At 42.3% G+C, this 13,688-nt stretch overlaps 1 protein-coding gene across 1 annotated transcript; it reads left to right on the top strand.

Annotated features, from left to right (window-relative positions):
- The first annotated feature begins 1,899 nt into the window (after positions 1–1,899).
- On the top strand, positions 1,900–12,865 carry Nup43 (nucleoporin 43). Its single transcript, XM_059272775.1, has 8 exons — positions 1,900–2,087; positions 2,422–2,544; positions 3,672–3,749; positions 5,361–5,541; positions 6,749–6,884; positions 8,386–8,537; positions 9,981–10,103; positions 12,538–12,865. The coding sequence occupies exons 1-8, from the start codon at positions 1,968–1,970 to the stop codon at positions 12,765–12,767; spliced, it is 1,143 nt and encodes a 380-aa protein (XP_059128758.1). The 5' UTR covers positions 1,900–1,967; the 3' UTR covers positions 12,768–12,865.
- Positions 12,866–13,688: the final 823 nt, after the last annotated feature.

Here is a 13,688-nt window from a genome sequence, read left to right as displayed (position 1 = left end):
ATTGCTCTGACTGTTTTGGAACTCATTATGGAGACCAGACTGGCCTCAAACGGACAGAGATCTGCCGGACATGGTTTTGTGTAGCTAGAGTTTTCCTGCCTGGCCCACAGTCAGGACAAATCTCTCTCACCTGCCAGTCCCACAGCTGCTCAGACCCAACCAAGTAAACCCAGAGACTTATATTGCTTACAAACTGTATGGCCGTGGCAGGCTTCTTGCTAACTGTTCTTACAGCTTAAATTAATCCATTTCCATTAATCTATACCTTGCCACATGGCTTGTGGCTTACCGGCATCTTCACATGCTCTTTGTCATCGTGGAGGCTGGCAGTGTCTCTCTGACTCAGCCTTCCACTTCCCAGCTTTATTCTCTTCCTTGTCCCGCCTACACTTCCTGCCTAGCCACTGGCCAATCAGTGATTTATTTATTGACCAATCAGCAACACACTTGACATACAGACCATCCCACAGCAGTTTTGTCTGCATGTGGGTATGTACACCACGTGTGTACCAATGGACAGTTGTGAGCAGCGATGTACGTGCTGGGAACTGAACCCAGGCCATCTAGAAGAACAGCAAGTGCTGCTCATTGTTGAACAAGCTCTCCAGCCCTAAGGTTTTTAAAAACATTTTCTATGTGCAATGAAGTTCAACTAAGAGCTTGTGGCTGGTACGTTTCCTCCTGCAATTTTTTTTTTTTTTTTTAATTTTTACTCTTAGATTTTTCTCTGACAAGACTAGAGAGATGACTCAGCAGTTAAAAGTATTTGCTGTTCTTCCGGAGGCCTAGAGTTGGCTTCTCAGTTCCCACATAGGTACGGCTCACACCTGCCAATAACTCCAGCTTTAGGATATCCAGAGCCTCTTCAGGCGCCTGCCCTCACCTGCGCATATACACACGCAGACATGTACATATGAATAACTTGAAGTAAAGTAAAAATGAAGTTATTTTTAGGGGCTGGAAAGATAGGTCAGCAGTTGAAAATACACATTGTTCTTCCAGAGGACCTGAGTTCATTTCCTAGCACCCATATGGCAGTTCACAACCTTCTGTAACTCCAGTTCCGGGGACTCTAACCCCCTCTTCTGGCCTCACCACCAGGCATGAATACACACAATAGGCACAAACATACATGGAAACAAAACATACACACACATAAAATTTAAAAGTCTCTTTAAAAAATTAAGCCGGGCAGCAGTTTAGTCCCAGCACTCAGGAGGAAGAGCCAGGTGGATGTCTGTGAGTTCGAGGCCAGCCGGGGCTACAGAGTGAGTACCAGGACAGGCACCAAAACTACGCAGAGAAACCCTGTCTCAAAAAAAAAAAAAAAAAAAAAAAAAATTTAAAGATTTATCAAAAAGAATAATAAATCTAATCGTTTTCCAATCTCTGAATCTGTCATGGATTTTTGGGGGGTTGGTGGTGGATAAGTGCATAAAAATATATTCGATAATAAAATAACATAAATATAATTAGATAGTGGAAGTATAAAATCCAGTATGAAGCTCCACAGCTTCTGAATGGCTGCGCTAAATGTATAGAAGTTCATTGGATTGTATAGTCTTTGGGTCAAGTTAATTTTGGTGTGTGATGATTTTTTTATTTGCAACATTTTTATAATAAAGTTTTTTATAAAGAAGAAAAAACCTAAATAAAACAAACTTGTGGCATTATTACACAGTTATTGCACAAATAGTATGTTGTCAGTGTTCCTAGACCGACTTCGCCTTAGAAGTGTGTCTTATAGCTGAAGGTTTTAGGTGCCCCGTCTTTGTTCAGATGCAAAGACTGAGCTGATATCAGACGCCTTCAGTCCAGGGGCTGGCGCGTCCTACTGCTGTCGAGAATTGGCTCCCTGCAGCCACCGTCTCCCCCGTGAGTTCTCATCCAATCAGAACTGCGCAGGAAGGGGCGGGCCTGAGGAGCGCGCAGTGTGCTTTCTGCTGAACCTTCTAGTAGATTTCAGCATGGAGGAAATTTATGCTAAGTTCGTGTCTCAGAAAATTAGCAAAACCCGCTGGCGGCCGGTGCCTTCCGGGAGCCTGCAGACCGCAGAGACCTTCGCTACGGGCTCTTGGGACAATGAGGTACCCGGTCCCGGGCGGCCGCGGCTGCTCTGCTCCACGCCCCCCGCGCTGGCGCGCGAATGCAGCCTCTGGCTTGCCCGTCTCCTGCTTGGCTGCCCGCTTACCTGAGAGCCCTGGTGGGGTATCTGAGCCTCGGATCTGGTTTTAAACCCTCCCCCAAGTGTGTAGTCATACCGTCCGAACCAGGCCACATCTCTGATCTTTTCAGCTCTTACCATGTCGTTTGTCTTGAGATGCTTTTGAAGAAGCAAGGTCGCCCGAAAGGCAATCTGAATTTTGCTTTCCTAGAGTTGACATTTTCGTCACCCGCAAGATAAAACTTTCTGCTTTGCAGGAAAATTGCGTCTCACTGTGGTCTATTGGAGATTTTGGGAATTTGGATTCTGACGGAGGGTTTGAAGGAGACCATCAATTGCTTTGCGATATCAGACATCATGGTGATGTCATGGATTTGCAGGTAAATTTGAGTTGTCCCCCAAAGCTAACTTTGGAAATTTGAGAATACATTTAGAGGTAATGTAGCACCTTCTAGTTTGTCTGCTCTCACCCCTGGTCTACAGGACACTAACCTCTGAATTGTAATTTGCCACATCATTGTTCAGGCACTTAGTGACAGAAGTGTGGCTAAGAAAGTGAATTCAGGTCACTCAGTTTTAAAATTAATTGCTCAAGCCTGGCCTGGGGGTGCCAGCCTCTAATTCCAGTCCATGGGAGGCAGAGGCAGGAGGGACTCACAAGGCCAGCCTGGGCTATGTAGTGAGACCTTATCTCAAAGACAGTAGTATTTGCCCATCTACGTGCCAAACGCTGTTTGGTGAGTTTTATACAGGTATGTTAATTTGCACTGCATGTCTGTGAGTCACGTTTTATCTTGAGTTGTGTGTGATGAGGATGATCTCAGGACCTCACATGTCCTAGGGAAGTGCTCTCTACCTGTGAGTGTATGTATCCCAGCCCTCAAGTACTGTTCACTACCTCACTAATCAGATAGGTGAAAATAGTATCTTCTGAACATATATAAAAAATATTGTGCAGGATTGTTCTTCTGTGGTTCCTTTAGCAACTTAGTAAAAATCAGTGTTTCCATGTTCAAGGTTTATTAAGACTCAGAGAACTTACGTTATTTAAAAAGATCTCAGGACCAGTAGTAGATTTTCAAAGCTGGACTGGTGACAGATGTAGTCCCAGCTCCTTAGGAAGCTGAAGTAATAGGAACTCAAAATGTATGTGGGCAACAGAGAGCTCCTCCCCCCTCATCAAAAAGAAATTCTGTATGAATTCAGATGCCATGCATTTTACTCAGTAAAAAGCTGCCTATGCTTAGGAATAAGACATTTCTAAACTTTTATCATTGCAGCCCAAAATTAAAAATATGGAGTAGAATTTTAAACTTAACTATTCATCCTTCATGAAAATACTCCTAATTTATATAAAAAATATAACACATCTCATTTGCTTAGTGTTTATAGGCTGTTTGCTTCTTTAAATTCTTACAGGATTTGCTGTTAGTCAAGTTGAAGTAAGGGACTTTTTTCTCATTAATATTTCCAAATCTATAGTAATATGCAGAAATTTTCTGTTTAGTTTTTTGACCAGGAAAGAATTGTAGCTGCTTCGTCAACGGGATGTGTAACAGTGTTCCTTCACCATCCAAATAACCAGGTAAAGAACTTTCGTTGGGAAAGTAAACTTTTTTGTTTACTTTTTGTATTTTATTGACTTATTTGTATTTTAGTTACTCCTGAGGAGGTTTACAGAAGTTTGTGTGTAATGAGTTCATAGTGTTTTACAGTGTTTAAACATGAAGGGAGTCAGTCATGGGCACAGTCCTGGAGCTCCCACGTTTCCAGAGGTTGAGAGAAAAGAATTCTTTGATCACAGTAGCTCAAGACGAGCCTGGACAACACAGCACAACCTTACCTTAAAAAAAAAAAAACAGTCACGATAGGAGAGGATACTGTCCACTTTTTAGGGGTTGGTGAGGGTCAAAGCATGCATTCTTGCACTGAGCTTTCCCCCAGCCCCATACTACTCTTTGATGAAGTCTGCATCATGCTTACGGTTGCTTCTGCGGAAATTGGATATCCTTTAAATACACTGTGTTCATTACTCTAACATCTGCTGGTGGCAATTTTCCTTAGTGTTTTGTCAGCACCTCTGGTGGTCTTTTACAGGGTTGAAGGGGGAACGTGAGTAAGCAAGCATGTGTGCATGCTCGGCTTCTTCCTTAAATACCACAAAGTGGGGTGGGGACAGCTGTTTTTATGGGTAGAACCAGGTCTTGAGAGGACCCACTCCCTAAAGACCTCTCTCTTGTGGCTGCTGGGGAGGCAGCTCAACAGTTAAGACTTTGTACTACTCTTGGAGAGAACTCCGGTTCCATTCCCAGCACCCACACCAGGTGCCTCACAGTAGCTTAAAACTCCAACTCTAGAGAATCAAATGTACCCTTCTGGCCTGAGCAGGCATCTGCATATATGTGGTGCACAGAAACTCAGGCAGGCGCGCACACACACACACACACACACACACACACACACACAAACACACAACTCTTATTTTTTGGGACAGGAGCTCACTATGTACATCTGACTGGTCTAGAACTCACTATGTAGACCAGGCTGGCATTAAACTAAGAGATCCACCTGCCTCTGCTTCCTGAGTGTTGGGGTCAAAGATGTGTGCCATCATGCCCAGCTTTAATTCATTTTCTTTTTTTTTTCTTTTTTGTTTTTCGAGACAGGGTTACTCTGTGTAGCGTTTGGAGCCTGTCATGGAACTCACTCTGTAGACCAGGCTGGCCTTGAACTCACAGAGATTCACCTGGCTCTGCCTCCTGAGTGCTGGGATTAAAGGCGTGTGCCACCATTTCTTAATGGAAACATGTAGAAAAAGATGTAGCGGTTAGTCCCTTATATATTATTTTATTCCCATAAATTTTTAAAAAATATTTGAACATTCAGCCACCTGGTAACAAAAATCATTAGTTTGAGATAAAGTGGTGAGTCTAATTAGAATGTACAGAAATTTGATGGAAGTAGTTTCTAAACATCAGTATGCTCAAATACAAAGAAATAGGGAGAATTGTTCTTTCTTCTACAAGGACTTGAGACACAATAAAAAAAAAATACTGTTATTAGTCAGGCATGGTGGCTCACTTATAACCCTAAACACTTGGAAGTCCTGTCTCAAAAAAACAAAACTTCCTGGGGAGAGGGGCTCATTCCTTAGACCTTTGCTCTGGTTAATAGTGTGCTCATCTCTGATGCCTAGACCCTGTCCGTCAATCAGCAGTGGCCAGCAGCTCACCACCACACAGGTCCCGGCAGTCCTTCCTACGGCAGTGCACCGTGTACAGGGATCGTGTGTGACAACCCCGAGATTGTCACTGTCGGAGAGGATGGGCGAATAAATCTCTTCCGAGTCGATCACAAGGAGGCCGTAAGAACGATAGGTGAGAGCAACCCTGTTTCTTCTGTCCACTGCATAGTGATTGAACTAAGTAAACAGGGTTTTAAGTGTTTGAAGAGTGTGAAAGTACACATGGCAGGGTCCCTTTATAAGACAGTGTGTGGATAAGGCCAGTGTAAATAATTGGTAAAAGAGCAGAAAGATATTACTAGGTGGTGGTGTTTTGTTTTTAGCTAGAAGGAATTATCACATAATTGTGGAGCAAGTGGCAATTAATATATTCTTGATTCTGTACCATAAACAGTACTAAAATATGATACTCCTGAAAAGGGGGAATAACATGGTAATAGGGTAATAGTCAGGGTAAACCACATAGCAAATGACAAAGTATGTGGTGAGCTGACATTAGATAGTTGTTATTGGGGAGGTGAAAGGTGAAGCTAGAAAGGTAAACTCGGATCAGATTGCAGAGTGTTGAATGCAGAGCCTCAGAAGTTAGGTATCTTTAGCAGCAGGGAATGGTAGACTCCGGGGCTGTTTAGACCTGTGCTAGTAAGATGTCTGGTTCTTAACTGCTTCCCTCAGACTTGCCTGAGGAGAGTCTTGGTCCCCCACTCTAGACCTCTTAGATGAGAATCTCCAAGGACTGCACCCAGGTATCAGTTTCTTGTGTTCTTTGTTCTAATTGTTAAATTTCTGAGTTATAACACTTGCTTAATTGCTAAGGGCTGCTGCCTGCTGGCAATGTACAGAAGTGGTACAAGTTAAGTTTGGAAGTATATATCGTGTGCCTCAGGTCTAAACACTCCAGGAAATCCAAGAAAAAAACGATTATAAAAAGCCAAGCAGTGGTGGCTCACGCTTTTAATCCCAGCACCCAGGAGGCAGAGGCTGTGAGTTCAAGGCCAGCCTGGTCTACAGATTGAGTTCCAGGACAGCCAGGTTACACAGTGAAACCCTGTCTTGAAAACCCAAAAAATAAATAAAAATTTTTTTAAAAAAGATAGAATTCAGTATAGCAATCTTAAGAGGAAATAGAAAAACAAAATGGTAAATCAGCCCTGCATTTAGAAAACAGCGGCCCTGTGAGTGATGCTCTCTACGAGAGAGAGGAAGAGAACATCTAGGCATGTATTTTACTCCACATTTCTCCATTAAAAAAGTATGCTGAGTCATTAGAAACTGTAATGTTTCAACCAGTGTTCTAAAAGGGGCCTGTTAACACCTGCTTCCATTTCTAAAACGTGCAGATAACGCGGACAGCAGTACATTGCATGCTGTGACCTTCCTTCGAACTCCTGAGATCGTTACAGTCAACTCAATTGGACAGCTAAAAATATGGGATTTCAGACAGCAGGGAAGTGAGCCCTGTCAGATACTATCACTGTAAGTTTTGATTTGTCACTTCAGTAGTGTGATACAGAGTTACGTTGGGTTGGTTGCTGCAGTCAACTTTGTATATTTTAAATTTATTTTTATGTGTATGGGTGTTTTGTCTTGCTTGTGTATGTGCACACCACATGCATGTCGTGCCTCAGAGGCCAGAAGAGGGCACTGGAACCCTTGGGACTGGTTATAGACGGTTGTGTGTTGCTGGGTGCTGGAATTGAGCCCAGGTCCTCTGAAGAGCAGCCTGTGCTCTTCACTGCTGAGCCATTTTGTTCCCGTCCCCCAGCTTTGCATTTCAATGCATTTCAGAGACACTGGTGCATGATTCATTTGATAAAGCAAGGATAACGTGATAGAGTTGATTCTGCCATCCTAAATTCAGCAAGTGTTTGTTGTATTGATTCAGAGCCTTATGTATTTGAAGTGTTGTTGTTTATCAAATGATTGTATTGGTAGTGAGTAAAATACACTGTACATGTGATTTCAGAAGAAAATATTATTCAAGATAATTTTTTTAGAGCTGAAATCACCCTTTTTTTTTTTTTTTTTTTTTTGGTTTTTCGAGACAGAGTTTCTCTGTGTAGCTTTGCGCCTTTCCTGGGACTCACTTGGTAGCCCAGGCTGGCCTCGAACTCACAGAGATCCTTCTGGCTCTGCCTCCCAAGTGCTGGGATTAAAGGCGTGCGCCACCACCGCCCGGCTGAAATCACCCTTTCTAGATGTGTGACCTTTGCTGCTCTCTCAAGAAACTAAAATGCAGTATCAGACTTTTTTAAAAATTTAAATTAATTAAGAGCATAGGCATAAAACAGTTGGTGTAATTTATACATATTTTTATTTTTAAATTTATTTTTAGCTAAACTGTATGTGTCTGTGCGGCCATGTACACGATTGCAGGTACCCGAAGGACAGGTTTGTAGGCTGGAGCTGGGGTCGCAGGTGACTGTGAGCCAGTGATACGGGTGCAGTGAATTGAACTCAGGTCTCTGGATAGCACCTGTGAGTAACTGCTGAGCCAGCTCTTCAGCTTGACACATACTTTTCTTTTTCTTTTTTTTTTTAAGATTTATTTATTTATTATGTATACAGTGCTCTGCTTGCATGTATGCCTGCAGGCCAGAAGAGGGCACCAGATCTCATTACAGATGGTTGTGAGCCACCATGCTGTTGCTGGGAATTGAACTCAGGACCTCTGGAAGAGCGGTCAGTGCTCTTAACCTCTGAGCCATCTCTCCAGCCCCAACACATACTTTTCAATGGAAATCTTTCTTACACATCTTACCATCCTGTTGTTTTGCTTCCCGTATTTCCAAATTGAACAATGAGTAATTGTAGCCTTTAATTCTAAAACTTTATTATTTATAAGTATATTTAATTTAGTTAAAAATCTTTGGCATCACTAAGATTTAGTATCTCCAGCCACATAAAGTTTCTTGTTATGCAAAGATAAATTGTCCTTTCGCACATCTTTGACATTGTCCTATCTTCTTTTTTTAAGGACTGGTGACCGAGTGCCGCTCCACTGTGTTGACAGACATCCCAACCAGCAGCATGTTGTAGCTACTGGTGGCCAGGACGGGATGTTGAGTATTTGGGATGTTAGACAAGGCACCATGCCCGTATCTTTACTTAAGGCTCACGAGGCTGAAAGTAAGTATTGTGGAGATACAGAAGGTTTCTGTTGGATGAGTCACTCACATAAGTATATAATGATACATAGGGATCATTTCACATCAAAGTTTTTAAAATCTACATGGTATAAGCTAGGTATTCCTTTTCTGTGTTTAAGCTCTTTAATGTTTTATCATATCTAGAACTGCAGTATTACTGCATGCTCTTTTTCCCCTCCTTTGGTTTTTTTGAGATAGGGTTTCTCTGTGTAGCCCTGGCTGTCCGAGAACTCACTCTGTAAACTCACAGAGATCTGCCTGCCTCTGCCTCCCGAGCACTGGGATTAAAGGCACATGCACTATTACTACCCATCTTACTGAGCTGATTTTCTTAGTGTTTCTTTTTTTAGAAATAGAATCAATGGGCCAAAGTGTCCTATTGCGTGTTATCAGATTACTGATTGTTCTGTATAAAATTATCACTTCACATTTGCTAATTTGCTCATTAATTAATTAGTTTTGTGGAGTTTTGAGATGGGTAACCCAGGTTAGGTTAGCCTGGTGCTTACTGTGTAGCCCAGACTGGACTCCACCTTACCAAGTCCTCCTGCCTCAGCTTCCTAAGTGCTGTGATTACAGGCATGAGCCACCACTCTGATAAAGTAGATTCCCACTCCTCATTACTGGGGACTGGGCCAGGACCTCATAAAGTGCTCTGCTCTGCCCCTGAGCTATATCCCAAGCTCCAACTGATCCTTTTGTTTCATACTTGCTTTTTGAGAAAGGGACTCATTGTTTATCATTTCATTATTCAAAAAAATCAAGGGGTTGGAAAGATGGCTCTTCCAGAGAACCCATGTTCTATTCCCAACACCCACATACTGACTCATAACTTTTTTTTTGTTTTTTTGAGACAGGGTTTCTCTGTGTAGTTTTAGTACCTGTCCTGGATCTCGCTCTGTAGACCAGGCTGGCCTCAAACTCACAGAGATCCCTCTGGCTCTACCTCCGGAGTGCTGGGACTGAAGACATGTTCCACTGCTGCCCGGCTATAACTTCTAATGATTACTCTAGTCCCAGAGGTTCTGACGCCCTCTTCTGGCCTTTGCTCAAATAGAAATACAAGAAAGGAAACAAACCAGTACTGCAGCTTGACCCTGTTTAAGAAATGGTCAGCCAGGCATGTGTGTCCCAGCAGCTGGGAGGCAGAGGCAGCAGGATTAGGAGTTCAAGGCAAACCTCTGTCTCCCAGCTGCTGGAATCACACTAATAGATAAAAATCGAGCAGCTTATTCCTATGCAAATGAGCTGGGGAACCTATAAACTTAAGTCAGTTGAAAATCAACGGCTTCAAAGGTAAAAAAGTGATAGAATGTAATCTTTTGGTGACTATAATGTGCAGATGGAAAAAAGCCAGTACTTGTATATGAGTAACTGTTAAGTCGTTTATGGACTATTAAAATCGATTCCCTCTGTCTCTTAGTGTGGGAGGTCCACTTCCACCCATCCAACCCGGATCATCTGTTTACTTGTTCTGAAGATGGATCCCTCTGGCATTGGGATGCCTCCACAAATGGACCCGAAAAGTCTTCTCTCTTTCACCAAGGTAAAGTTCCTGGGTGCTGCTTCAGGATCTTTTAAATCTCAACTTGAGTCAGGATCTTGCTGTGTAGACCAGGCTGGCCTCAAACTCACAAAGATCTGCCTGCCTCTGCCTCCTGAGTCCTGGAATTAAAGGTATGTGCCACCAAACTGGCTCACATTCTCTTGTTGTTTTGTTTGTGCTTTAGATTTACTTTTATTTGACGTATATGAGTCTTTTGCCTGCATGTATGTCTGTAATTCCAGTTTCAGGGGATCTGCAATGTGTGCAGTGCCTACAGGCTATCTCTCTAGCTTGCATATTCTTGCTGGTTAAAAGCACTGACCACAGTGGAATGAAACAGAAAACAACTGTGAAAAATACACAAAATTTCTGTGTAGAGGGGTAGGCAGACCAGGAGGATCAAGGAAAAGGGCAAGACAGGCCTTCATGGAACCTCCCAGCAGTTGAGAGGTGGAGGCAGGCAGGGTGATCAGTTTAAGTCCATCCTAAGCTACAGACTTGAGTTTGAGGCCAGCCTGGGCTACATGGGACCTTGTCTCAAAACAAAAACAAAAAACAAAAAACAAAAAAAAAAAAGAGGGCAGGCTGAAGAGAGGATTCAGCAGTTAAGAGCGCTGGCTGCTCTTCCAGAGGATCCTGTAATTCCAGGGGATCCAATGGCTTCTTCTGGTCTCCATGTACCAGGCACATACGTGGTGTACCAACATATATGCAGGCAAAACACCCAGACACAAAATAACCAAAGGCTAAAGCAAAAAGAAAGATTCGTTTTAATTGTGTATTATGTGTGTTTACATTCATGTATGTGTATGTATGTGTAGTTGGCAGCAGACACCAGAAGAGGGATTCAGATCCCCTGAAGCTGGAGTTATAGGTGGTTATGAGCCATCTGTCTTAGGTGCTGGGAAGTGAACCCAGATCAAGAACAGTATGTGTTCTTAACAGCTGAGCCATCTCTTGGGCCCCTATAAATTCATTCATTTGAACTAGGAACTTTACCTTTCTTTTGTTTGTTTGGTTGGTTTTGAGACCGGTTCTCTCTATGTAGCCCAGGCTGGCATTGAACTCACAGAGATCCTTCGCCTCCCAAGTGAGGAACTTAAATTTTTGTGTACACTTTGGGTTCTTTTTTTCCTTATTTTTGGTTCTTTCTTTTTTTTCTTTTTTTTTTTTTTGGGGGGGGGGGGGATTGGGGTTTTTTTTTTGGTTTTTTGAGACAGGGTTTCTCTGTGTAGCTTTGCGCCTTTCCTGGAACTCACTTGGTACCCCAAGCTGGCCTCGAACTCACAGAGATCCGCCTGGCTCTGCCTCCCAAGTGCTGGGATTAAAGGCGTGTGCCACCACCGCCCGGCTTATTTTTGGTTCTTTATGGCACCTCTCTGCGATTTTTCATTAAGACAATAAACAGAAAAATGGGGAACAACTAAATTTGTTTTTCCTTAAGACTACAACTTTGGTATCCATATTTTCCCTTCAAATGTTTAATATTTACTAACACTGAATAAGTTTTTAGTCAAAAAGATGACATGTGGCTAGAGCAATGGCTTAGGGGGTAAAGGTACTGCCACCAAGGCTGACATCCGAGTTTGATTCCCAGGACCCATGTGATGGAGGAGAGAATGGATTCCTACAAGATACCTTCTGATCTCTATGATCTATATACACATACACATAATTAAAACAAATCTGTCCTTTTGCTTTCTCCTTTGGCTGTGGCTACATGCATCATGCATGCACACATAATAAATGTAATAAAAAATTTTAAGATGACTTGATAGAAACTGGGTGTGGTGGTGCACTCCTTTAATCCCAGCACTCAGAGGCAGATCTCTGAACGTTTGAGGCCAGCCTAGTCTACATAAGTAGTTCAGGACAGCCAGGAATATATAGAGAGACCCCATCTCAAAGAACAAAAAACAAAATAAGATGAATTAATAGAATTTTTTTTATCATCTTGTGCTTATTCAGTCCCCACATAACCCTGATTTAATGGAGTTAAATACATTGGAATTACTACCTTTTTGTAGTATCAACAGAAGTTTTATGTTTAGTGATAGAAAGTTAGTCTTTGTGGGTTGAATGAGAATGGCCACCATAGGCTCATGTATTTGAATGATTGGTCCCCAGTTGGTAGAACTGTTTGGGAAAGATTAGGTGTGGCCTGGTTGGACAGGATATGTCACTGGGGGTGGGCTCAGAGATTCCAAAAGCAAAGGCCATTCCCAAGTGTCACTGTCTGTGCATCAGGATGTAAATTCAGCTACTGCTTCAGGGCTATTTCTGCCTGCCTTCTGCCATGCCTCCATGACAGTCATGGATTCTAACGCAGTGCATCCTGAGCCCCAATAAACATTTCTGTATTACAAGTTGCCTTGAACATGGTGTCTCATAAGGCCGTCTTAATGGTTTTTCTCCTTCTCTTTTCTTCTCACAGGAGGAAGAAGCAGTACTTTCCTATCTCATAGTATAAGTAACCAGGCCAGTGTTCACCAGTCTCTAATAAGTTCCTGGCTCAGCACAGATCCTGCCAAAGACCGAATTGAAATCACAAGCTTGCTTCCCAGCAGGACTCTGTCTGTAAACAGTTTGGATGTTTTAGGTCCCTGTCTGGTTTGTGGGACTGATGCAGAAGCCATTTATGTTACCAGACAACTATTTTCATGAAAGTGAAAAAACCCAGTTATCCATTCCGTCGTGTGCAAATTCTATCATAAGCAAGTGTGGTATTTGCAAAGAAATAGTAAACTGTTGTTAATGGGGCAGTTTTGGCTTATTGGCTGACTCCTCCCCCAACCCTATTAGACTCTGATCAATGATTGATCTTCAGAAAGTAGAACATCAGGGGGTACCAGTGTGGTTCAACACATGCCTTCATTTAACTTAACAGTTCTACAAAAACAACAATGTAGAATCCAAGCAGAAGTATGTGAATTAACTATGTAGCCAAGGGCTAGAGATGGCTCAGTGGGTAAGAGCACTTGATACTCTTGCAGAAGACCTAGGTTCAATTCCCACATGGTGACTCAGCCATCTGTAACTGCAGTTCCAGGGGATGTCATCCTCTTTTGACTTCTGAAGGAGCCAGACACATAGGGTCCACATATACAATCAAGGAAAACACTCAAAAAAATTTAAATCTTAAAAAAACAAACAACTATCTAGCCAACAGATAAGGTGGGTTGCTATGCACACAGGGCAGCTTGGGGTTCAGCTATTTCAAAGGATGTCAGCTGTTGACCTCACCCCTTGAAAACTAGCTGCATCACATACCAAGAATTCCCCAGCTTATCAATGCATGCTTACATGAGCCAAATTTACTGCCCAAAATAAATGTTTTCACATCATAAATTGTGAACAATATACATTCTAGAATTACAATTTCTCTTAAGCTTAGTAGTAGTTTTCTAACATCTAAAAAAAAATGTACTAATATAGAAAGTGTTCCAAAGGTAATTGTTCTGATTAATTGAAGGTTGAAAATACTTACGAAATAATTTCATATAATCAAATTGCAAAAAAAAAAAAAAAAAAAAAAAAAAATTGGTGTGCTCCAGCTCCAGGTTGGAGGTCTGTGGTTTGAGTTTT

Source organism: Peromyscus eremicus, chromosome 8b (assembly GCF_949786415.1).
Source record: "Peromyscus eremicus chromosome 8b, PerEre_H2_v1, whole genome shotgun sequence".
Lineage (NCBI taxonomy): Eukaryota > Metazoa > Chordata > Mammalia > Rodentia > Cricetidae > Peromyscus > Peromyscus eremicus.
This window is presented reverse-complemented; position numbering and strand designations above follow the sequence as displayed.

Coding starts and splice junctions, on each gene's coding strand:
- Nup43 (XM_059272775.1), top strand. CDS start 1,968: ATGGAGGAAATTTATGCTAAGTTCGTGTCTCAGAAAATTAGCAAAACC. Junction 3,750..5,360: donor TTCACCATCCAAATAACCAG/GTAAAGAACTTT, acceptor TCTGATGCCTAG/ACCCTGTCCGTCAATCAGCA. Junction 8,538..9,980: donor TAAGGCTCACGAGGCTGAAA/GTAAGTATTGTG, acceptor TCTGTCTCTTAG/TGTGGGAGGTCCACTTCCAC.